We start from the raw sequence: 26,561 nt of genomic DNA on the forward strand, positions 1-26,561 counted from the left end.
GACGTCGCCGAGGTCGAAGGTGGTGATCAGAAGGTGAAACGACATTTTATTCGCCCGTATTCGAGCCTCTACGGCTAGCTAGCGTCTATGCTAGCGGCCGGTAGCCTGCTAGCTAGCTAACGTTAGCAACGGATGGAAATTAGCCAGTTTATACGTCTAGTTTATTCTAACCGGCGGTTACTTGACGTGTACGAGTGTAATAACGAGCAATGGTGTGTGACATTGTGCATTGTGTGACTTTTATCCGATACATTTCCACATACGGCTCCACAGACTGGTGACAGCTGTCAAACAAGGTCGAGTGGGTTTAAGACGGTTTATTGTGAATATGAGCAACATTCAGTTTAACTTCGCACAGCGGGGGCCCATCTAAGGTGTCGCCGCGGGCACGTGATCATCTGTCAGTTGGTTTTGTGCTGAGAAAACGTCTCCAAATGGAGATTCGTGTCGGCTCAACACAGCAGCGCTCCAGCTAGGTGCTGGTGGCTGCCAGCAGCTCAGCTGAAGACTTACAATCTGGCAACGTCACGGGGTTATAATTAGCTAAAGATGTAACCTTAACTGGTCGGTATTTTTCAAACTGCTCTGAGTAATACTAAGGGAACAGATTGTTCAGCACATAATGAGCTCATTCATGACAGTGGTGTGTGATTATCATATGTCTAGAAATTCTCGGGAGGGAGTAAAACAGACCCAGCAGAAGAATAAAAAACGATATTTTATGTCTGTGGCCATCACCCAGTTGTTTTCTAAATCCCTTGATGTATACTGGAATGAGAGGGGCTGACTGCTAACTCAGTGCATGCCATCCTGTGTGCTCTTCTCTCAATAGGACAAACGATCACGGGATAGCTTTTGTGAGTGGGGGGAGAAAACAAATGGGGGATTACGGGTTTGGAGTCCTAGTTCAAAACAACACTGGCAACAAGTCTGCATTCCCAGTTCGGATCCACCCGCATCTGCAGCCCCCACACCACCACCAAAATGTGTCGCAGAGCCCTGCTGCTTTCATAAACAGCACCACAGCCGCAGGGAATGGCACCACGGGAGGCTCTCCCTGGCTCTTTCCTGCCTCAGCCACCCACAACAGCGTGCAAGACGAAATCCTGGGGGGCCCAGAGAAGCCCAAAGCACAGCAGCAACAGGAAATGCAAGAAACGCAAGAAAAGCAGCAGCAGTTGTCCCCTGGGAATCACCAGGAGGGTGGCGGTGGGATCATTTCAGAACTGGAAAAGGCCCGGTCAGATGAAGGCAAGACGGACAACGGCACGTCTGAGGGAAGTAACGGAAAGGAGAAGCAGTTACGTCTCGAGTCTCCGGTCTTGACAGGCTTTGATTACCAGGAGACATCTGGTCTTGGGGGAAATGGCCCGGTGCAGTCCAGTAACACCTCGTCATCACTTACTGGCTTCAACAACTGGTCAGCTGCTATCCCGCCAGCGCCATCAACCATCATCAATGAGGACGTCAGCTTCTTCAACCCGGCGTCTGCCAACAACGGGCCCCTGCTGTTCCAGAACTTCTCACACCATGTCAGCCCAGGGTTTGGCGGAAACTTCTCCCCCCAGATTGGACCAGCGGCGGCCTTGTCCCAGCACCACTCGGCTCCCCCACCACACCCTCACTTCCAGCACCCCCACAACCAACACCAGCAGCATCGGCGCTCCCCGGCCTCTCCACACCCTCCACCGCCCTTTCCGCACAGGAATCCGGCTTTCAGCCAGTTGCCGCATTTGTCCAACAGCCTGAACAAGCCCCCGTCCCCATGGGGTCCAGCCAGTTACCAGAGCCCCTCTCCCTCCCCCGGCTCCTCTACCTCCTGGAGTCCTGGAGGAGGCTATGGTAGTGGTAGCGGCGGCTGGGGAGGGTCTCAGGGCAGAGATTATCGCAGAGGGTTGAACGGCGGGATGACCCCCATCAACTCTATCTCTCCTCTGAAGAAGACCTTTCCTAACAACCATGTGGCATCCCAGAAGTACCCTCGAAACAGTCCCGCAGGCTTCAACCCCAAGTCCTGGATGGATGATGGAGTCGGCCGCAGTGATAACATCTTCCCCTTTCAGGTCAGTTTTGCTGCGATAGTCTCATTGTATGATTCAGCAATAATTCTGACATACTATTATACAATTATGTACCGAAGCATGTGTGTGCACTTTGTGTGTGTGTGTGTGTGTGTGTGTGTGTGTGTGTGCTACCTGAATGATTAAACATCAATGTGTAATTTATGTTAGCTGGTGATACAGTATGTTTCTAGTTTCTATTTTTAGACATGGAGCGGGGTGGGGAGGGATTAATTTACGTGATGCGTTTGTTACCGTGTTAGCTTAGTCGTTGCTGTGCACTTCCACAGCTGTATAGCTCTGATGAGGACTAATGTGGCTCTGTCACTGCAGTGGTGTGTGCCACGTAATACAAGCTGGGGGGTTATAGTGAGGAGTGGGGGAGGCCTCCTGGATGTAGAGAAAAAGATGGGGAGAGGGAGGTAAAAATGGGGAAAGCAAGCCGATTGCGAAGAGAACAATCGCAGCAATGGATGACCAAGAATAACTGAGATGTAAAGAAAAATCTAGATACACCAGTGAACAAGAAGACATCATCATGGGATTTATTTTATTCCATCCAAAAGCACAAAAAAAAAGGCCCCACAATACTGGGGATTCACACCTAGGCATAATGGCCAATGCGTTTTCACTAATTATTAATCACCCAGATCGTGGCTGCCATAGCCTAGCAACTCGTTTTCAAAATGCCAGCCTATTCATAGTGTAGTTTGGATAGCCGAGTCCAATCACAATGAAGATGGCTTGAATAATTGTATAAACGCATGGAGAAAACAGACAGTAGGATTGATGGAAACAGGTAATGGGAGCATGGAGGTAAATTAGTTGTATTGATCTAGCTCATGATTGATCGAGTAGGCGGTGGTGAAGAGAGGAAGGTTGCAACAGCGCCAGCTAGGCCAAGTGACCCGATGAAAGGCTTCTTTAAGCACTTTACGTATCCTTTGCCCTCAAGTCTACGTCATTAACGCATCCTGTGACCTTTCCATGTGCTTCCTTATCTCTACTTGCAATGAATGACTCAGTGCACCACAGGTCAAACAGTAAGGATGTTGTGCTGACATGTCTTGATTTTTGCTGAAGACTTCTTAGCTGCAATGGGGTCAGGTTCATATCTGGCCTGTTCCAAAACATTAGTGCAGACTCCACGTTAACATTATGCTGTCATGGTGTGGTCAAATGTATTCTTACGAGCAGCATATTTTAATGCAAATTTACAATGTTCGTCATAGCAATAGAAAATGGTGGTAGATGCTACATAAAAAGGCTGTGCAATTAGGGAAGAGTTCCTCCTGTGGATCCCCATGCCAGATTTAAGCTAAAGCTTGCATTACTTTAGCTACAGCATATTGCTCTTCATCGTGGTTGGATCAGTCAAAGAAGCATTGTCCTTCTGACCTCTTGCAAGGTGTGTGTGTGTGTGTGTGTGTGTGTGTGTGTGTGTGTGTGTGTGTGTGTGTGTGTGTGTGTGTGTGTGTGTGTGTGTGTGTGTGTGTGTGTGTGTGTGTGTGATTATACAAGTATAACCAATTTACAAAGAACAAATTATTGATAATGGGTCGAGATTAGAAAAAGCTATGACTATTCATTTTAATGAATGAAGATGACACTTAACCTTTAAATTATTGGACTTGTAATTGATGGGCCCTAGGTGGTAGGAAAAAATATATTTTAAAAGGCGATGGACCAGTTCTGACTCACAGCAGCGATATTTGTTTCGTTTCTTTCTGGGACGTGCTTATAAAAGGATATTTTGCGCATTTAATATATACATTTTTTTCTAAACCATTAACCGATGGTATTGTTCCAACCCGTGTAATATAATTGAAAAAAGGGTCATTTTGGTGTGAGCATATAGATAATTTTGCAGCGTTGAAGTTGTCACTATAGAACCACTGTTAAATTATTACACAGGCAACCAAGTGTCAAGTAATTTGCCAGAAGCCGTCTCAGTATGGTTTAGTTTCTAAGATCTAAAGAAAATAAGGCCACTTTATTCCTATTCACTCCCATTGTATTGCTTTTGCTGATTGGAATAGCCAAAACTGTTGTGTTTCTTAGAAGAAAAAAAGGGCTTATCGAGATCATGAACTGTTTAGAGGACTGATGACACAGCTTGCCTTACACAAGGCATCCCCGGGTTTGGTAATGAAATAGTGTGGCTCCTGTACCGTTGAACTAAACAGACGCCATGAGGAACTGTTGTCACACAGTTTCATTGTAAATCCTCTCCAACTGTCTCCATTTTAGAGCTGACACAACAGATGAAGGATGACTCTCTTTTACTTTAGAAGTCGCATTGTTTTTCAACCTGTGTGTAATCAAAGTCATCTTTGTACACTTTTGGATCAGATGGTATTGCAACTACATTGCTCTTCAGAGACCAAGCAAATAGTTGAATTCCATAAAGTAGCTCTTCTGTAATATTTGCAGTTAGATGCTATTCAGTAGATTATATTGCATATTCAAACGGCAATATGGTGCGACTGAGGTATATTACAAGGGCTATCTGCGAAAGCAAAAATCCTTCTGTGCACTTTCTTGTAATTGCCTTAGGTCTTGACATTAATGTGGGTCTGTATGAAGTAATGTGTAGATGCAGTTTGAGAGCAAGGCCATACTCCATATTTCATCCAAAGTGTTGTCCAGCGCCATGGCACACAGAGAGAAACATGTTCCAGTACTGTGGCTGCAGCAGGCAGGGCCACTGCTGTACAAGAGCAGCTTTAGTATTTGGGATGGGCTCCAGACCAGGCACACTGCTGCTCACTGCTAATACACTGGTCAGCTAGTAAGTAGCCTCCATCCAGAAATTAGTGTGTTTTTAAATGCCAGGAAAGCTATCGTTGTTTTTCTTTTTTATTCTCTCTCGCTTTTCAATCCATCCATCTGTACATCCATCAATCCATCCACTATTCCTGTTTATCCTGCAGGAGAGTCTGATGCCAATCCAAGCTGACATTGGTGAAGAGGCAGGGTACATCACGGACAGGTTGCCAGTCCATCAAAGAGACATGCTCATATTCACAATAACTACAGGCAATTTTAGAGTCTCAAATTAACCTCAGCTCTTTGGTTTGTTGGAGGAAATCAGAGCACCTGGAGAAAATCCATATGAATGTTTCTTCTTTCCTTGTTCCCTAATTCCTCACCTGGGAAATTCAATTCCAGAGGCCTTCTGCTGTGTCAGGTGTACTGAGCTCATTTGCACTGGTACATTTGGCCTGGGACCAGATCAAGACCTGCAGTGCCTGAAGGCGAGTAAGCCAGGACAGGATATTGTCTCAGTAAGCTACCAGGGTAACTGCTGGTTACAGCTCCCTCCTCACTGTTTGTGCAGCTTAGATATACTGCAGCCGTTTACCGGGCTGTTATATGGAGGTTCATTATTAAACTACCTCTTCAGGCAAAATGTTGCACACCTGTTGTCTGACTTGAGGATTCTGCCTCCTTTTAACCTCTGATTGTTTGAAAGGCAACCTAATCAACATGGCCGGTCTTTAGGCAAGTATCAGAAACCGTGCATTGTTTGTTGGTGCCTTGTGTGGAGCGTGAGACTTCCAGGATGAGGACGAGGCGTCATTCTTTTTGGGTAGCCTTCCTTCCCTGCATGCAAATGCAAATTCTCTTGCATGCATGTCTACAAATACATTCTCCGGCCCATCAAGCTGTAGAGGTTTTGGCTATTACCTCTGGTCTTTATGACATTGGTGTTAAATGAGAGAAATGTTTTTTAGACTAATGAGCGGCCTGAGCTGTGCTGGCAAGCATCTAACTCTGCTGCTCATACAGCCTCATTGTGCCCTTCTCACACCCTTGACAAACGCTCTGAAACAAAAAAGAAAGAGAGTGTGTGTGTGTGTGTGTGTGTGTGTGTGTGTGTGCGTGTGCGTGTGTGTGCGTGCGTGCGTGCGCGCACATGCCCTTGAGTGCTCAAGCCCTAATTAGTCCCTGGCCTGTGTCTTCTGCACATGTGTCTTAACAAAGGAAGACGACAAAGCAGAGTCTATGCAATAGTGTCATATTGTATTTAGCGTAGCCCTCGCTTATAGCATACAATAAAGGAGTCCGTTCAGTCTAATCCCCAAACAGACCCCTACCTCTGTCACCCTGCTGCAACCCAAATACTCACACGTCATTCAGCCAACACTGGGTAATAGTTTGTTTTTGATAGTTTGGGGTATTTAATGTCATAGCAGGCCTTTGAAATACTTTGTCCAGAAAGAAACATAATCGCAAGCACCGAAAGCACAACCTGCTTCCCTTTCCTGCCCTCCTTTCTTCTCTTTTGACTTTGCCTTACCTCACTACTCACTTTCCTTCTCTCCATCATCCCCTTTCTTTCATCTGCCATTTTATCCTTTCCCTTCTTTGCTTTTGGCTTCCTCTCTCTCCCTGTTGGCTCGGGGATGTGATTAGATTAAAGTGAAAAACATCAGCCTTCCTATGAATGAATGTGAGGTGGATGTGGCTCTGAAAACCTCAAAATCATAATGCGCCTATATATTTGTCTGTCCTTCACCTTATTACTTTTTCCACTCTTCCACCCTCCCTCAACTTCCATTTTTGATTAACAGGCAGGCGACATGGAAGATTAATGTTGGAGTTAATCACCCACAGCTTGCTGTATTTAATCATTCTTAACTTCCCTATATGTCATCAAAATCTGTTGGAGCTTGCCCTCTCTGGTTTGTGGTGGTTAAGATTAAAACAACTAGAGTTAACTTTTCTTTCACTTTATAGTTACAAATGCAGCTTTAAAATGTTTTCGCGAAGGGTTTGTGCAGATGCCCAATACTGTCATCTATCGTAAATGAGTGTGACGTCTGTTGGATATTACATGGCAAAATGATGCAAGCAACAAGCTGGAGCACAGTTGTGCCTCGGTCTGGGTACAAATTGTAAATCGCTTTGCCCGTCCATTTACACATTTAATCTGACAAAATGATGTTCTTGATTGATCGCTAAATCGTTCAGAACAAAGGAGAAATGGTCACCACAATCTCCTAGAGCCCATGTTTGTGTCATCAAATTGTCTTGTTTTATCGGATCAGTAGTTGAAAACCCAAGGACATTCAATTTGAAATAGTATGAGGACAAAGAACTTCAGCAAATCATACCACATTTCTGCTAGGAAAAAGCCTTAAATGATAATTCGATTTAGCAAAAACAATTCCTGATACATTTTCTGTCAATCAACTAACTGATTAATGGACCAATCTTTGCAGCTCTAGCATTCTTCTGAATTCAGGTAGCATTGGCTAAGTTGCATTTTCCCAAATGATCACAGTACTATTTTGTCAGTTTCATATGAGCTGTTTACTGTATGTGAGAACACATATTCACAAGATTTGTTAAACCAGATTCCAAAATGGCGACGGGGCTTGGTAGATGCACTTAGCCATACTGTATAATGCAAATCGATCCATCATGCAGGTATTTATTGACAGTCACTGTAAAAAAAAGGGGCGTGTCTCGCTATATTGATCCATTTAGCTTTTACTAGATTGGGTCATGGTTATTATATTTTTTCTGCTTACCCACGTATACTGGGCAACATATGTGTGTGTATTTTGTGCTTGCCCTGCAATCTCATGTCCGCTTACTGCGTCCATCTCAACCACAAAATGAATTCTTATCATCCTGAAACAATATAATAGGATTACCTTGCAGTACTACATTAGTGAGCTGCACTGTAAAGAATAATGACGCCCAATGAAAGCATTCAATTGTTTTGAAGCTGTTGAAACACAAAAGCAGGAAGAGCTTCTGCTTACTGCTTCTACTCAGTTGCCATAGTGCATCACAGGAATACATAACCTCATGAGAAAAGATCCCAGAAATATGGTACTTTGCTACTATACCTATCTGTGTTTGTCTTGGTTAATGTGTTTACGTGCTTGCCTCAGATATACTCACTAGTGGTGTCCCACAGTAACCAGTTCTTCACTTGTTTGGTTTATTTGACCTAAAGCAATACCCTAAGTCCACATAAGATACTGAGGCGGATATGAGAAAATAGTGGACCTAGTCTGGCCTATATCCCTGTGTTGATGTTTGTTTTGAGGGAGAGAGTGTGCACTGGGTGTGTTCTTCTATCATGTCATCTCTGTGTCGTATTTTCCCCCAGTCAGTGAGGGAAATCTGCACCAGCCAAAATGCTGGTGAAATGTTGGCTGTGGAGTTTTGGCGGTTTCATCAGCCAGTGTGTGCCAGGCATCCAACCGCACTCTATGGCTGATCAGATAGTCAAAGTATCTATTAGATTTTGGGAACCACTGCAGACACCAGACATTAGATACAAAAAAAATTAAAAAGCGAGCTGTCTGCCCCGGCCGTTGGTCATGTGGTTCACTGACGCAGGTCTGTTTTTCTGAACCCTTTAGCATTTGACCCCTGTGGAGTTTGAGTGTAACAAAGTATGCTATGAGGCTTTCTTCTCAAGGTGGTTTTGTTTTCAGATCGTTCTGTGGACATTGGTCTAATGTTTATAGCAAGGATGTGACTTGGTTGCTGAATAAATGAGCACATAATAGAGCGGTTATGCTGAGATGCAATTGTTGGAAAGACAACGTTGTGAATGAAAAGAGTGATTGAATATATAGATAGGTTGACAGACAGGTTGGTTAATTCATGTTGTGCGAGGCTCGTCCATTATAAATCAGGTTGAGGGCAGAGTATATTAAACAGTGATGTGGGCAGATTATTGTCGATATTCTTTATTCCTTTTATTTTATTCTTAAAAAGGGAAGAAAAAAATTGCCATGCTTTTGCAGATTATCATTAATGCCTTAGTTTCAACATGTACAATACTCACAGTTCCATTGTGTGTCAGTCGGCATCAAAACTGACCTCAACAGATGTATTGTAATGTGCAAGCATACATCACTGTTTAAATAAACTACGTAGAGTATTGTTTTGATGGTACCGCTGCAAATTTTACATACTGGTTTCTACAATTAATATTATTTAAGTATTTTTTTTTTTCACAGCTGTACTTTAAAATAACCAAGTGGTTGATACAATGGATATGATGCAGAAAGGAAAAAACTTATATTTGTGTCGTGACTAGATAAAACCTAATCATGACTAAACATTTTAGTCACGATGTGCAGCTTATTGAACAACAACTCGTAGCCAGAAGAGTCGTTGGCTCTGCAGTGTGAGATCTCTGACTCATAAATGAGGAATGGAAATATATTTTTAAAGGTATTTCTGCATTTAAGGTAGCATTGAAGAATGACTGGAACATTGTCATGTGGACATTTGGCACCAACTATAAACCTAAACCAGGAGGATATGCATTTCATACTGTGGTCTTCAGCGACAGTGTCTGCCAAAATAGTTTATCAGAATTTGTTCACAAGTTGGTGTAAGAGGCTGCATATTTAGTTTGGCTGAGGTGGAGTCAAAACAGAAGTCTTATCGTGTGTGTGTGTGTGTGTGTGTGTGTGTGTGTGTGTGTGTGTGTGTGTGTTTCTGATGCGTTTGCATATTTTGTGTTACAGTGTGTTTTTACACATTTCTGTGTGCATACAAACATTTCCAGTATGCCAAGGATGCCCTTGTTTGTAGGTGACAAGCCGTCGCTCAAGGATTGCCTCAGCTTCGTTCTATTTTTTATTGTTGACTTCAATTCTGCTGCCGACGTAAAGTAAAAAATGTATCGCTCGGTCACTTAAGTTTTCAAATTACCGAAGTTAAACGCACAATAACTACGTGAAGAGGGAAATTGTTTGGTTTAAAAAAAATATAATATAAACTCACTAAATAAGACTAAGACAATATGAATGCTGACACCATAATACAGTGTTATTAATAAAGGAGTGTCTCCTAATGAACCTTGTGTTCCTCATGCTTCACACACCTGTGCCTTATACATGGCTTTAAAAGCTGCAATGGGGAATATTCAAGCATAAAATAAAATGCCTAAGTATTTTTATTCAGGTTTATCCAACTTTTTTTTATCTCCGATTTTACATCAGTTCGCAGAATATATTAGTGAATCACTTGAGATTCCATTTATGTGAAACTAGGGCTCACTCCTTTTGTTTGTCACTCCCGCTATTCATGCCAAATGTGCCAGAATCTTAAATTAATATCTGAAATAAACACTGTATCTTGATATTGCATGTATTCAAAGCAAGGTGGTTGAGACAAATGTCGTTTGTATTTTTCTTTGAAATAAGCTAAAGCAAGAATGAAGTGAAACACCTTCAAAGATAACTGATAAAGTGTCTGGCTGCTCCCCTTTTATTATTATTATTATTATTATTATTATTATTTGTTGTAAATAATAGTGGGCAGAATGTTCAGGCTGGTTAGAGTGTGAAGTTGTCAGCATGCTAGTCTCCTCCTGGTTAATTGAGGCAGCGTTACATTAAACGATGTAGATAAATAGAAATGTCCCAGTTGCTCCTATGGACCTGCTCCGTTGTCAATATAAAGACTGTTGGCTTTTTAAAACCGCTCGCCTTTGTAGCAGGTACAGAAAAGTAAATGATGTTTCTGCTCTTTCTCTCCGCTCTTTAGGAACGCACCAGGTCATTCGACAGCTTCAACATGAACACGCTGGAGAGCTCCCTGATCGACATCATGAGGGCCGAGCAGGACACTCTGAAAGGTAAAGATGTCAATCAAGAACACCAAACACAGGCAGACTACAACTAGCAACACTACAGTTGTCCTTGTACACTAAGTTAACAGCAGAGACGTAGTGCACGGAAGCCAACATATATATATACATATAGGACCAAGCAATTTAATTTACTGATGATCCATGTGCAATATGTAATGTGTCTAATGGCATACTAGTGTATGTTCCCACTTTAGCTGTCCTTCCCTACTGAAGATGTATTTTTAGCAACGTGTGATGCACATATGACATCATTTGGTACAAGGTCAGTGCACAATATTTTGCCATGGCATGTGTCAACTCATTTAGAATTAGTTTCATGAGTTGAAAAATATAAATTGAAAGCTCCAAAATAATGATTAAGCTTCCAAAATTATTGTCAAGAGATTGCAGAATATGGGGTCAGATCACTCAAGATGAATGAATCTACGTTAAAGATTACTGGCAGTGGCAGGGGAGCCTCAACACTCCCTACACAAATGCAGTTTAGTGCACACATGACAAGCAGTTTGTAAATGCAGGTTCAACAGTTTTTATATAAATGTAACAACTTCCAAATATGTTTTTGATGACAATTTTAAATCATTTTAAATGTATACTATATGTTTTGTGGATTTTTATTACATACATTTAAAGCAAGACATATTGTGAATCTTGTTTGTTTTTTTTCAAACGTGGATTTTGTTCACATTTTATAATGGTAATATGTTTGTGTCATTTATATATAAATCACAAAATACATTTGTGAATCCTTCTGTGTGCCCTCTGACCCCACAGAAGAGTGTTATGGCACAATACATACTAATAAAGTCCAATCTAAGTTTTCCCGACTTTCATAAATGAACGTCAAACATATGGGATGAATATAAAAACCCAGCAGCAGAAAGGTTTCACTTCCTCCACAGACCAGATGTCTAGACATTTTGTCGTCTTTTAGTGTTGTGATTAAGAATAAAACGAGAGGTCAACTCACACTCCTGTCTTCCTTTTCTCCCCTTCCCACACTGAATACATTTAAAATTCTCACTTTTGATAAATTTCAATGCAATGAGTCTGACCTCTTTTTCTCATGCATTTTGAGAAGGAGACGCGGAGAGAATACACGACTGATGGAAGCTTAGGCTTTGTATTTAAGAGGGGATTTGTGTGAGAGATGGAAGGACTCCCTCTGAACTGAAGTTGTTGGCTATCATTCGTTTCTAATAATCACAACTGCAAACCTCCCATTTTGAAGGATGATAAAGAAATAAAATAATTCATGACACAGTGACGCAAAGTAGTTTCCATTCGAAAGATCTGGCACATTTGTAATGGATACAAATCCATGTTGCTGTTACCTGTAGTGTGAAGATTGGTGGTTGTTTATCTATTAACACAATTAACATGTTGTCCACAAGTTTGAAAGGAAACATTTGTTTGTAAAAAATAAATAAATAAAATAAAAAACTAGATACACCTTATTAAAGCTAGTATGTTCATAAATTGGCAAGTGAGTATATATTCTATACATTACAAAGTAGGCACTAACACTTGTAATTGGCTGAAAAAGAATCATCCTTTGGAAATTGGACTAACTATTTTTGGGTTATTGATTAATAGAGACAAGGGAATGTCTGTTATTGGCTGAATGTTGTTGGGCAACATTGGCAAATTGAAACCCAGAAATGGGTGATTTAATACGGCATGTAGCCAGTGTTGTTTATTGTTTTTAGAGCAGTCCTTCCCAGAAACTTGGTCAGGACCCACAGTTGGGTTGCCAAATAGACTTGCAGGCTTTCTTCTATAATCTTCTTTTATTTTGTTATTTAGCATTCATATCTGCAGTATAAATTGCCACATGAGGGAGCCTGAATATTTGTGTTGTTCTGGTAAGTGTAGCCTACTTATAACATTGAAGTTAAAATGGAGGGCTAGTGCACATTGTGCTTGTTAAACGAATGAAAGGAAAAGAAAAGAATGAGATGGGCTGTTCACTTTGCCGAGAGGGAGTAGCTGGTAGGACTAGTTCTGGCAATGAATGATTGAAGGGAAACACCTTTTTTTCAAGGCTTTAGTGGAATTTAAAGGATTTGGGTGTAGAATTTAAGTTGTTGGCCTCACCCTGGACAATGACTACTGTACAACCATCTTTTTTAATTTGCTACATTTCTTCTTACGTCATTGAAGTCTAATGGTCTGAGTAACATAAATGGTAATGTTTTGTTCTGCTTGAGCATAAACTTCAGTTCAAAAGATCTAAAAAATTCCATTCACAAGATTTTCTTTTCTAGTCTGCAGTTACAGTTGTCGAACTGTTGAACATTTTCCATGTTATTGTGCTGAAAATGAAAAAAAGTGCATTGGTCCATGTACCGGGTTTAATCATAATGAATGTATATAATCCTGTATGTTCTTAAAAGGAAGAAGTAGCCCAGTAAAACACACATACATGCATACCTGTTTCAGTCCAGAATAACAAGAGGAGTGAAAACTCTGAGCTCCTGACACTTCACTATCACCTTGTATTTATTTCAGCCTCACACCCACTGGGTTCAGCCACATCCAGCTGTGATCTAATGTTCTGCTGTCAAACCTTAGTAAATCTTCTCTCAATATTAATAGTCGAAGACTGGAAGGTTACCTCATTAGCCATGTGCTGGTGTCTTAGCTCCAGCCATGCTGGCACAGATTCCTGCGACTAGATTAGATCCGAGCGCTTGGCAACTACAAGTTTTCTTCTAAATTGAAAACCCACAAGCTTCTGCTTCATTAGGAATGGAACCATGAAGGTGGGCTTTTTTTAAATTATGAGGTATTGTTGACCTAACTTCCTATAATAGATAATAGTGATTGCTAAGTCTATTTGTTAGCAAATTAATCCTCCATCTTTACAATTCATGTTATGCTTTGCCTAATATATTGTATCACATGTTTATCTGTTCTACCATCTTATTCGACCTTGGCTTTCTACAGTTTTGTTGGTATTCAGTGCCCCGTTCTTTACTGCTTTCACATGATGAATCACGGCATATCTCATCCCATACTCCTTATTGTTTTTTGTCTTCTAGCCCTCGGCCTGCTACAAAATGTTATCTGTTTATTCCTTCTTTTCATAATTATATTCCAAGCTTGTACACTGATATGCCAAGTGTAGCAGTGACTTAAGTGAGTCCTTTCCCTTTTCCTTGCAGCAAAGTAAAAAGAGAAACCTAATTAGAGCGCATTTTTTTTCGGCACGGACTCTTCTCCCGACCAGATGCCTCTTGCTTCCTCATGCTCTCTTGTCACATGCACACACTCGAGTATAATAATCACAGAGAGCGTGCATACACAAGCGCGTTTAGATACACATAACCGGAGCACAAATCTCTCGTTTCAACAGAACATATTGAACAAAGTAAACGCGATGAAGCAAAGGAACAGGCGAGACAAAATGTCTACAGTAGAAGTGGCTTTGAATCGTTTCCAGCATTGTCCTGACTGACAGAAAGGATCCCTCTGTTCAGCCAACACACACACACACACACACACACACACACACACACACACACACACACACACACACACACCATCGTGTTGTGTGTACTTGCACGCATGTGTTTAAACTGTCACTGCACTGTACATGTCCGCAGCCAGCCACTTGCAAATAAGGTTCACAGAGCGGGCACAGAGAAGCCGGCAGACACTGGGATGTGGTGTGCTTACGTGCTCCTCAGGTGCTATTAAAGGCTCTTTAACTCCCAATATGACGGGTTGTGCTCCGATGGACTTTGATTTTGGGTGGTGCACCTATCAGCACATATATTACTCAGCTAAATTACAGAGGGGGATAAACTGCAGTCTAGAGGAATTGAGCTTGTCTGTGTAATCTGGTTTTGGTTGGCACTTCTAATTTTAGTTTGATTAAACTGAGCATTTTATAGAAAAAGTGAATTTGCATTTTCATGAGTATGATGAACGTGCTTGAATGTATGGAAAGCTGTAGTGTAGTACTTTATCCTCCGACGCCACGGGTGGTTCGTCCTGGTTTCTGTGGTCTAGTTCTAGTTGTATGCACCACATCTACTGAGTGCTATGGGACTCAATAAGCGGGGTGTGGGGGAGGGGCCATCAGATTTCCACGTGGCATCGGAATGCACCAATCACAGGGCGGTTCGTACCCATACAACAATGGTTGTACTATTTCAGCTCTTTCATCTCATTATCCCTCTGCAGCAAGCGGGCCTTGCATAACTTTGAAGCTTGTTTGGCATCTGTGTGTGTGTGTGTGTGTGTGTGTGTGTGTGTGTGTGTGTGTGTGTGTGTGTGTGTGTGTGTGTGTGTGTGTGTGTGTGTGTGTGTGTGTGTGTGTGTGTGTGTGTGTGTTTGTGCACGTGCGAGACGGGCGTGCTTGGCAAATGGCTCGAAGTGAAATGTATGATATGCGGCTCAAAGAAAGCGAGAGTGAGGCACAAACAGGGAAATGGAGGTCGATTAGAGGGGGAGAGATGGGTGGTGTCAAACAGGTGACACCCAGGAATATGTCCTACACATGCAGCAATAATCTACAACATTATCATGGTCACAGCCTTTTGCCAAAATTCAAACTGCTTAACTGATAGTGGTGCTATATTTCCTCAGATTGTGTGTCTATATTTTTATCATAGACACGCTAAAATGATGTGATATTATTTGGAGGCTATACATTCATCAAAATATAACTTACTGTACATCGTACTGAAACATATGTGGTTATTTTAAATAATGAATAATGGCATCAAACCTCTGCATGATATATTCAGGCGTGAGCCCCATCCTGTTCGGAGGTTAAATATGTCTGTTCTGTGTCCCCGTGCAGGTCGTCTGGGCTTCCCTCATCCAGGAGGAGACAACCCATTACCCCTCAATGGTACGTATGGGCCCGCCAGGGATTAAAATATAAATCACAAGGATTTTGTGTGAAAAGTCATAATTATTTGGACAGGTTACATTAAAAAAAAATAAAAAAATAAAAAAAAATCTGATCTTTTAAAACATATTTGATGAAATGTCAAGCTGTCATTCTTTTAACAAGAGATAGCGTTTGAATCCAGCTTTGTCATTAATCTGAAAATATGCACCCACCCAGCAGGTTAAATAGAAAGCAGTTCTGTTGACAACCTTTTACCTACTATGAACTTCTGTCGGGTTCTTTCCTTTGACTGTTGATTCTGCTTTGTCCCTCAGATACTCTAATATATATTTTATATTGCTGTCAAGTCCTTCTACATTTGAACCCATTATGATATGATGATCTATTGGGCTCAGTTAAATTATAACATTAGAATTTAACTGAGCCCAATACTAATTTCATCTGAACACAACATGTATGCTGGTTTTAGCACCGTAGCTGCCAACTTTTGTTGTTCACAATGGAGCATTATCCTCATCAGCCGATACGATCTGCAGTAAAACTGTATTTCACACTGTGATGGCTAAACGGTGTAATACATTTGCAGTTCACGTGTGTGCAGAACCCGTGACGGGGTTTCCGTACGGATTAATGTTCCACTGCAATCCGTTTCATAACGATTGCCTATTAGGCGTCGTTTGGTTTGGGCTCTACTGTTTTTAACATGGATGCCGGGTCACAATCTTTCACATTCTGAAGCTAAAGGATACACACAAGATGTGTTCCAGCAAACATTTGAGGCAAGAAATAGGCAATGTAGTAAAATAATCTGGATCCATATTTGATCAGCGCTGTGATTTGTTTTTATGTTTTACTTTACTTTGATGCAAAGTATGAAGCTCTCTGAAAGATGCAATGAAGATATACAGTAAAGTTCATTTTATTTCCAGATATGGTCCTGTTGCACAGAAGAATGCCTTTTAAACCGTATATAAATAACTTTACCTCTCTCGAATGGTTGAGTACAATCTGGCAAATCCCTTTGACATGCCACAGTTTCCACAACGGCAGTTTAATATTCAGAAACCTCTCCTTTGCCCCCGTTCCCTTCATCATTATGTAATTGTGTTGTTGTAGCTTTTGCCTTCTGGTCTTGGTCCAGGATGTAAAACACAGAGGCCAGTAGTTTCTTAACAAGATCGCTGGGTCACATGGTGAGGTCACATGGTCAGGAGCTGTCATCAAGCCCTGAGACAGATGGTGCCAGCGGATAGGCAGGATTCAGAGGGTGCGCACCAGCTCTCTTTCTCTTTCTTTCTGTCTCTCTCTGTCTTTCTCTCTGTCTCTCCCCCTCTCTGTGTGTGTTATGAGACATAAGCATACAGAGATTGCATTCTTCATTCTCTTGATTCTCTCTCGTGCGCTCTCATTTTCTCTCAACCCCACACTGTGTATGATCAGCTTGTTTCTCCATCTCTTCCAATCTATTTCTCTCTCTCACTCACACACACACACACACACAAATGTGCACACATACACCTTTTTATAGCACACTCTGCTCTCTCTCAATCTGCTTCCCGGTTTCTCTCTGCCCTCTCTCTTTCTCGCTCTCTTTGACCTCCCCCCCCAGAGTTAATGTCCATCTGGGTTGGAAAGTCCACTGAAGGATTATTGCTTGTTTTTTCTGGCCACTTCTTCATCCTCTTCATGTCCTTACCGTTTTAGATGGGTCGATGCTTCAATCTCTCCGGTGTCCACATTTTTATTTGTTTCGCTTCAGCTCTTTGCAAAGAAACATTATGTCCCTGTGCGCGTATTAAATCGAATCGAGTTAAAAGAGCATCGTCTTGACGACACATATGAAAGTGAACTGCATTGTTGGCTGATGGACCTGTAAAATCAGCCAAAAAATAAACCAGTGTGACCTTTTTATATTTATATTCTCTCAACAGAATTATTTAAAATGTGAAACATCAATTTTTAAAGCAGTACCCAGTTATCACAGCCGTAGGTTGATTCTGTGTGCCCTCAGATTGAATGCTATGGTTTTAGAAGAAACTGTGAGCGAGTGGTTTTACACTGTCCCTCAATCTGACAACTGCGGTTGCCATGGTCACATACGTTTAACTATTATCAGCTGGGGCGACGGAGGCCGATAGCCACGCTTTGGTGCACACGGTTGCCTTCCTTGGCCGCAGGGCTGCTATTGTGTTTAAAGTGGAAACAATGAAGGTTTCAACGGTAATCGCTTGTTGAAGTCGATGCATTTTGCTTAAGAGTCTGAAGCATGACGGCAGCAGGGCAGAGGGCCAGGAACACTTGATGTTAACAGCTATTAACTCTGGCAGTTTCATTTGATTTATATCGGAAGAAAGTTTTACTCCCCCCAGAGTTCGCCACACGAGTGCTTCCTCTGCACTTGTATCAGCAACAGACTCTAACAAAACTCTTAACAACTTGATTTGGTCCTTTTGTCTATGAGACGGTGGGCATTGCCCTGCATTGTATTGTTTCCTTTCACCTGCCCAGCAACTGCAGATGGAAATTGGCTATCAGCTAAATCTGGTACAAAGCATATGTCTTTCTCTTTTTTGAGAACCCTGTAATGTTTGATATGGTCCCTGATATGCCTGAAGTTGATAAACTAAACTATCTGATGTTCTTATCACTGTTCCTAATTACCTATGGTGTGCCTCAAGGTTCAGTCCTTGGCACAAGTTCATTATTTCCCTTAAATTATCCTTAATTAGAAGGCAGGAAACCACCCTCTACTGTTACGCATGATAATACACAGATGCACAACGGTTTAGCCTTTTGTTCTAATGTCTGATGTTGTAATCCTGGTGCCTGTATTTACTTGTTTTATATCAATTTATTGATTTACTAATATTTAATTTACTAATGTATTGATCTTTCCTTTGTCTTCTTTGGATTGTATTTTTTATCTCCTTGATAATGAGGAATTTGTTTATAGTACTGTATAAAAAAACAGGTGTCCACATGTCTAGATGCCAAACATGTCTATTCTTTGTCAACATACACTGAGATAACATTATTGTGTTGACATGATCAAGCTACAAGTCAGTGCCTTTCTTCCCTCAAGTGTTCAAAATGTAGACTTACTACTTTAACTTGATCGTCCTGTGGTGACGGTTGCACAGGCTAATTATCATTCACAGCTGAGGGCGGGCGGGCAGACAGACAATGAAACATCCCTTCGTTGTCATGAAGCACCTGGCACTTTTATTGGTACAGTGTATTATGCATCTTTTATAATCACCCTCTTCTTTGATTTGTCCTGATTCCACATGCAGCCAGGAATTATAGCAGGAGACGAGGTAAAATATAATCATGGGTGTATTATGTCCTGCACAAATCAACTCACTAGGTCTCCATATATTGATTGTAGCTGCTGTTATGATTGTATTGGTTAGAGGACGTTGGTTGTTAGATGTATGCGGCAACATTTTTGGGATGATTGTGCTTTTGTACAGTGAAGTGACATGTTTTTGTCTGCATGCTTGTTGTCGAACGTTGTCATAAGCTTGTGAAATTATCTTACATTCATTGTCTTTCATTGTTTAGTTTGCATTTCTCTCATTATGCTCGACTCTGCTTGCTTAACTCATTTTCTCACACATTTTGCAAGATTGAACAATAGTTGTTATTGTCACATTTAGCTAAAAGTTAATGAGGCAGAGAGACAAATTGTAATTTGCAATTTACACACACTGCAGCAGAAGCAAAGACACATGGCCAGGCACATGGGAGGACGGACACACACACACACACACACACACACACACACACACACACACACACACACACACACACACACACACATCCTCACTTACGTTGCATAAGTCTTTATAAAGCAGCTCAGCTACTAGGTATAAAGCAGCTCAGGTCAGGTTGCATAGGTGCAGGAACAGGCTGGGGAGGGCTTAGTCTCTCCAACACCGCGCCTAAGACTCCCCCAGCATGCACAGTCCTCTGTGAAACTATCTAGACTTCCTGAGGGGCCTACTGTGTTAGTTACAGATAACCTTCATATACATAGCAACTAATTACATGCCATTTTGTTTATTTCTTACCTTTTTGGTTTATTGTTCAACCCAATTATTTTTGGAAACGACTCTTATTACTTTCACACTTCAAAATATATATATATATATATATATTATGCCAAAGTGGTTTAGAAATTACTTGCAACATTTCACTCTCACCTGAGGGAGTAAAAGTCCCCCAGTGCCCGATGAAATTAAATATGTTATAATCCATCCTTAGAAACGTGCATTGCATGCTACTAGCTTGCCTCAATGATGTGCTAAGTGACGTTAGCTCAAGACTATCATACATGTTTAGCTTCTTATCCCTCCAGGCAGCACCAGATGGTCTATTTAATGCAGTAAAAAGAGAATGAAAAGTTGTATGTACAGTTCTTATTACTGCCCTAATTTTGTAACCATGAAAACATCTACGCCCCCCTGGACCTTTACACCAACGTCTCTCCTCAAGAGATAAACTTTTCCTCTCTCTCTCTCAGGCCACTCCTCTCTCTTCCCAATGGAGGATGGTTTCCCTGACGACGAGCGTGGTGATCAGGGTCTTGCCGGCCTGGGCTCTCCACACTGCTTTCCTCACCAGAACGGAGAGCGTGTCGAACGTTACTCACGCAAGGTCTTTGTGGGAGGACTGCCCCCGGACATAGATGAAGGTAAAGTAGCTGCATTAGGATCAAAGGGATTTCCTTTTTGCTTCTGATTGAAACTTAAGAGATGGGGGAACTCGAGGACAAGTTAGACCATCAGACATCATTGTAGAATTACACCTGCAGCACAAGCATCTTACTGAACATTAAAGATACCTTCTGATGCAGGACTTTTCCTGTACATTTTCAGTGTTTAAAATGTAATTGCAAGCTGCCTAAGAGTCATGCATTCTTTCTGCTTAATTTCAGATGAGATAACCGCCAGTTTCCGGCGTTTTGGACACCTGTTTGTGGACTGGCCTCACAAAGCGGAGAGCAAATCCTATTTTCCACCCAAAGGTTTGTTAAATTCTTCATTCTGTGCCATTTTGTAAGAGTAACTGCAACACCTTTTCCACCTTTTTATCTGTACTAATTCCTGAACCAATTTCTTACTCCAAGAGATAGGTTTCTGTTATTGCTTCAACATTGTATTTGTGTATCTGCGTAAGAATAGCATTGTTAGCCTTGTGTCTGTGCACTACCACTGTTCATATGTGTGCGGTGGGGTTTTGTCTTAAGGGTATTATCTGAAGCATTTTGTAACCATGTGTGGACTGTTTGTCCGTTTCTCTGTCTGTTTGCTAAGCTTACGCCTTCCTGCTGCGAATGCAGAATGTTGTGTTCAGTCAGTAATCGCTGCACAAAATTCCAACATGGCTCTTTGTCAGTACATCTTGTCCCCGGCAGCCTGAATAACCCTGCTGTATTTCGTGTAGGCTACGCCTTCCTGCTGTTCCAGGATGAGAGCTCAGTGCAGGCTTTGATTGATGCCTGTATCGAGGAGGACGGCAAGCTGTACCTCTGCGTGTCCAGCCCCACCATCAAAGACAAGCCGGTCAGTAGGAACACACAAGCACACCCTCACATCGTATGCCGTACTAAACCTGTATAAGTACTGAAACCTGTTGGCTTTGGGTGTCACAGGTCCAGATCCGCCCGTGGAACCTGAACGACAGCGATTTTGTGATGGATGGATCTCAGCCTCTGGACCCGAGGAAAACCATCTTTGTTGGAGGTGTCCCTCGTCCGCTCCGTGCAGGTATCCTTCCTTTTTATAAGAGTCTTTCCAAATCAGCGTTTATAATGACAAGACTTTATACGTTTGAAGTATACTGTGCATATGGGTTGAATCCCATATTATCTGTCATAAAAAATAATAATCTTTGATACATTTTCAATCCATCTCTGCTTATGATTATACTGTTTATCACACTGAGCAACAATAAGTAGTCATTCTTCATTTCTCATGCTTCATTTCATCCCAATCGTGGAAATTACAGCTATAAACAAAAATGTGACTTTCTCTAAAACTCTGCTTTAGCTGTGATCAGCTTGTGTTCGTAATAAACAGTGTACCTGCTAAGAAGGTAGAGCTAAGAGAGTCACTGACCTACACTGGTCCTGTCAGGAAGTACCGTGTGTCGCACACTGTGCTGTGAAGAATATTAAATCTCTTTTTATCCTGATAGCAATGCTATGTACACAGTGTATTCATGTTTTCTGCACCGCTGGTCGCTGTGTTGTTGACTTATTCGCTGTAGTTATGGAAATGACCAAGGTCATACATCCCTGTGGTGCATCAAATGTTTTAAGACACTGTGTAATTTTGAGTCTAAATTTACATGTGTAAAATATACAACAACAAAATAAACACCGGCCATTTTTTATATATATATATATATATATAAAAAATGTTTTAACAAGTAAGGCTACTTATTTAAGTTGCAAGTTTATTTCCCCTTAATTTGCATGTTTGTGAACTGCTATTAGGAAACACACAATAAAGACTGTAAATAAACTTTATTGCAGCCATTGCCCCATCAAACACAACTGTCGTGGCTTTAAACTCTCAGATCAACAACCTTCATCAGCCTGGTGTGTTTACATTTATACATGAAGTATAAAGCCTGTGTTTTATTTTATTCAAGTCTTTTGTTTCTGTGCGTCAAACTTGTTTTTAGGAATGTTTAGTTCATCTCGGTGGACCTGTCTCTTTCTCCCCTTGCAGTGGAGCTGGCCATGATCATGGACCGCCTGTATGGTGGGGTTTGCTACGCCGGCATCGACACCGACCCGGAGCTGAAGTACCCCAAGGGAGCAGGGCGGGTCGCGTTCTCTAATCAGCAGAGCTACATTGCTGCTATCAGTGCTCGCTTTGTCCAGCTGCAGCATGGAGAAATCGATAAACGGGTGAGTGAAGAGAAAAGAGAGCTCAGTGTTTTTCGGTCTCCTGTCTTCAGCCCCCTTCCTTCTTCATTTGTCTCCCCACACCTCCCTTCCTGTTCTGTTTCTCTCAAACGCTCCTCGCCTTTCCCCCTCTTCTGAGTTGTGCTAGAGGAGAGAAAATCTAACTAGAGCTGGAAAAATGCAGCACTGTATACATAATGTGTGTGCTTATTAGTGGAGAACGTGTCGTAGGGAAGTACATTTTGCATAATCGTTGATTCACTCAGTGCAAGTTGAAATACTTGTCATGACTCCAAGCTTCAGGAAGAAATTTTCTCACTAATTCAAATAAAATTCAACCAAAATGTCTCCAATGGAGTAAGACCACAGAACACAGCATAACAAAAGACTGTTGTTAGATGGAGATGAAATCCAACATCAACAATGTCTATTCCCTTTAAATGTAACCATTTCTTTACTAGTTTTATAACACAACATTGTACAATAGTGTAACCACAAAAATGCCACATCTGCCCATTCCTACTGTACACTATGAAACAGACATGTCTTACTCATACCTGACCGTTGGATTCAATCCTTATTTTAATATAAAAGAAGTTCCATGTTGTGGAATCTGTCTCTAGAAATGTTAGAAAAACACTCCACATCTTTCCAAACTCTCCGACTACCCTCATGTTACACATTAATTTCTCATTAGGTATACATGAGGTTAATTCATGGTAGTTTGTCTTTCCTTTGCATGGCGCTCCATTTGTTGTGTGCTTCTATTACATTTGAGTTTGTTTTTTAGTTCAAATGATTAATTGTGCCGATAGGACGTTGCTATCGGACAGTTGTCCACTCAGCTGCCACTGTCACGCGGGGACGAATATCGAGAGCCTCCTAACACATAATGAGGGCCACCCTGGCTGAAAATATCTGTGCATGTGATTAACTCCTGATGATAATAATCTGAACAACTGTTAAAGACCCCATAAAATAGCACTCTTATTTTTGTTCACCAAGTAGCCTAAGATGTCACCATATTCTGTCAGTGTATCCATCAGAGCTGAGATAGATTTGCCTGGAAATACTGTATGGACGCAGTCATCAAATATACAATGAAGGGCTGGGTTACACCTGAGAGCTCAAAGTCAACAGAGAATAATAGAGACAACAGCTCTGTTTATGACCGAGATGTCCTTTTTAGTTTGTAGTTTGAGATCTATGTTCATTCTTTCAATTGTCTCAAACACTTATTGCCACTTAACGTTGTCAAATGCCTTTCCCACGTCGAGCAACTATGCAACACATTGGCTTGGGTCATATTTGGAGCTACATTTGCAAATGATGATCCACATGTTGATTGTCGGGAAGAATCATTTCAGCTAGTAGAGCAAGAACTTTTGGGAAAAGTGTATATTCACAGGGGAAACTTGAAATAGGCCTGCATGAACTGCAAAGTTTGGGATTCTTGCCTTGTTTGGGTTAAACAATAATCAGGGCCTGCTCAAAGGATTCTGGGAGTCCACCTGTTTCTATACCATAATACAAAATTGTGAAAAGAAGGTTTTTCTCAGTTTTTGGTGAAAGTTCTCTTAGTATTCTATGGGGAACCACTTATGGCCTGCTGATTTTCCTGAGACAAATAGGTTGAGGCCTTCATCACCTCCTCTTTTGTTATACTGCCCTCTAGTGTCTCTTTATTATATTCTGGTAGTGCAGGGAGATCAAGCTTGACAAAAAGAAGCTTTATGCTCAATCCTTGTAATGTGTTCAAACGATTGGTAGTAGTTTAAGAAACTATATTACAAAATAAAGCAACTGAAACTAAAAAGTAGTGATATTTTTAACTGCTGCTTCTACAGAGTCAAACCAGTATCTATATGAATACATATTGTTTGGTAACCTGCAAGTAAGTACCTGCATCAATGCAGGTACTTACTTTCATGGTTGCATGATAAATTATCACCTCCCTCACGTTGGCTCTTTGGTGCATTGTGTGGAGCGGGCGAAAGGTTGGGAAATGTCATTATTTTGGAGTTGCCATACATGAGCTCCCTTTTCTTCTGCGCAGCTTCCAGTATTTGAGGGTCCGGGTCCTTGTAGCGGAGGAACTTAATGACTAAAGCTCCAGGCATTGCACTCTCCTGTGGCTTCCTCTGAAGCTTTCGCTGCGCTCTGCAATATTGACAGTAACCATTTTTCCAAGAAGCCAATGGCGTCGCTACTTTCAACTCCTTCTGGGAACTCTGCAATCCTTAAGTTATTAAAACCTTTCTCTCTACAGTACAGGGTTGGTTTGATGAGCGTCCATGCTCATTTAAAGCAACGCATTGTTAACTATTACAGAGAGAAATAAAATAATAGGAACAGAATATTATAGTGAAGATTCAATTAAAACATTTGCGGGCAGGTGGAGAGCGGTTTATGAGTAAAGTGTTAGAGGTTAGAATGAAGTTTTTAGATGATGTGTCAGATTATTTTATGACACCACTGCAGGAACATTAAAAGTTGATCACCTGCTGGTTTGTTCAAGTCAACTACTTCTGTTCTGCAACAAACCGTCGAGCTAAGGCAGTGACTTGTATTGTCAGCAGCCGATGACTTTGTAATTTACTCAAACAGTATTCACAGTTGCACAATAGAGGTGAGTGAACAAGATAACGTGAACAGAAATCCAACAAATATCTATTGAAGATGTAACGTCATCATATATGAAATGCTGCTTTCTCGTTTGCACAATGCTGGCCAAATGTTGTAGACGGAGTGCCTCAGTGACATTCAATGGCTAATGGCACAATCCCTCATCTTGAAGCGGTTGGAAAAGCAAGTGGTGTAGAGAGGATGGTCTGGAGAAGGAGTTTGAAATCTACAAACTCCAACATCTGTGGCCTGTCAGAATTCTGCAGCTCCTTCTGGCTGGTCCTCCTCGTTTCATTACTGCAATACTTAAAGCTCATCCACCAACTGCGCCACTAATAATGAAAGCTACTATTTAGAGATCTTATTACAGGAGCTAAAACACAGCCCATACATGGTGAAGAACGGTTTCATTGGAAAGCTAAATGCTTTACTGAATAAAACCAGTAGTGTACTTGTTTCCATACAAACTAGGTGCCAGTTGTTTTAATTTCCTGCAAGCTTGCTGAAAAAAAACATCTGGCAGAGAAATTACATCACTAAATCCAAATTATTCCCACCTCTGATTGCAGGTGGAAGTGAAGCCATACGTGCTGGACGACCAGCTGTGCGATGAGTGCCAGGGAACTCGCTGCGGTGGGAAGTTCGCGCCGTTCTTCTGCGCCAACGTCACCTGCCTGCAGTACTACTGCGAGTACTGCTGGGCGGCCATCCACTCACGCGCCGGACGAGAGTTTCACAAACCCCTGGTGAAGGAAGGAGGCGACCGGCCCCGTCACATCTCCTTCCGCTGGAACTGAGCGGAGGACAGCGAGGGAGAGGCAACAGGGCAGCAGGAGGGCAGGTAGTGCAGGAGTCGCAAATCATTGTACAAATAAATGCACTTTTCTGTTGCTGGTTCCTTTTTGTTCCAATTTCACTGAACCTTTTTCCTAATTTTTTTTAAGTTAATATATATCTATATTTTGAAGATAGAAAAGAAAAACTGGAATTGTATCCAAATATGTCCAGCAAGGAAAAAAGATGTGTAACATAATTTTATTTATGCGTTTGATTTTTTTTAAATATTTTATTAGTTCTTAAAAAGTACATATATAGGGAAGTTTGATATGGTACTCTGCTATTCAATTGGCAATTTTTTTTCTAAATGTATTTGATTTTAATTTTGATACAAGAGGCCCCAAAACAATACACTTCATTTGATATTTGATTGACTTGTTTTGTAGCAGAGCTATTGCTTTTTATTGTGTACCGAGTCTCCAGAGGCTATTTATTTCTGAGAGGTGTGATTAAGTTCTCTATTGATACAAGAGGCTCCAGAACAAATGTGAATTGAAAAAGGTGTTGCTAAAGAAGAGTGCACTTATTTCCAATTCTGAAAAGTGCAGATACAGTATATGAGACCCTTAGTAGTTAACCAAAGCTGAATCTTGAATTAACTTTGAAGAACAGAGG

General features: G+C 41.4%; 1 protein-coding gene across 4 annotated transcripts; it reads left to right on the top strand.

Annotated features, from left to right (window-relative positions):
* Window positions 1–878: 878 nt before the first annotated feature.
* LOC306732846 (cytoplasmic polyadenylation element-binding protein 4-like) lies at window positions 879–25,906 on the top strand (the record flags this gene model as incomplete). Of its 4 annotated transcripts, XM_079214016.1 has the most annotated exons (10): window positions 879–2,063; window positions 10,593–10,683; window positions 15,512–15,562; window positions 18,859–18,882; window positions 20,091–20,261; window positions 20,505–20,594; window positions 21,014–21,132; window positions 21,222–21,336; window positions 22,306–22,487; window positions 25,679–25,906. In XM_079214016.1, the coding sequence occupies 10 exons, from the start codon at window positions 879–881 to the stop codon at window positions 25,904–25,906; spliced, it is 2,256 nt and encodes a 751-aa protein (XP_079070142.1). The 4 variants fall into 4 exon arrangements, with proteins under 4 accessions (XP_079070142.1, XP_079070141.1, XP_079070143.1 ...); XM_079214015.1 differs by lacking the exon at window positions 18,859–18,882; XM_079214017.1 differs by lacking the exon at window positions 15,512–15,562.
* Between the last annotated feature and the right edge of the window lie 655 nt (window positions 25,907–26,561).

The sequence above is a fragment of the Taurulus bubalis genome (genome assembly GCF_910589615.1).
Source record: "Taurulus bubalis genome assembly, chromosome: 2".
Taxonomy (NCBI): domain Eukaryota; kingdom Metazoa; phylum Chordata; class Actinopteri; order Perciformes; family Cottidae; genus Taurulus; species Taurulus bubalis.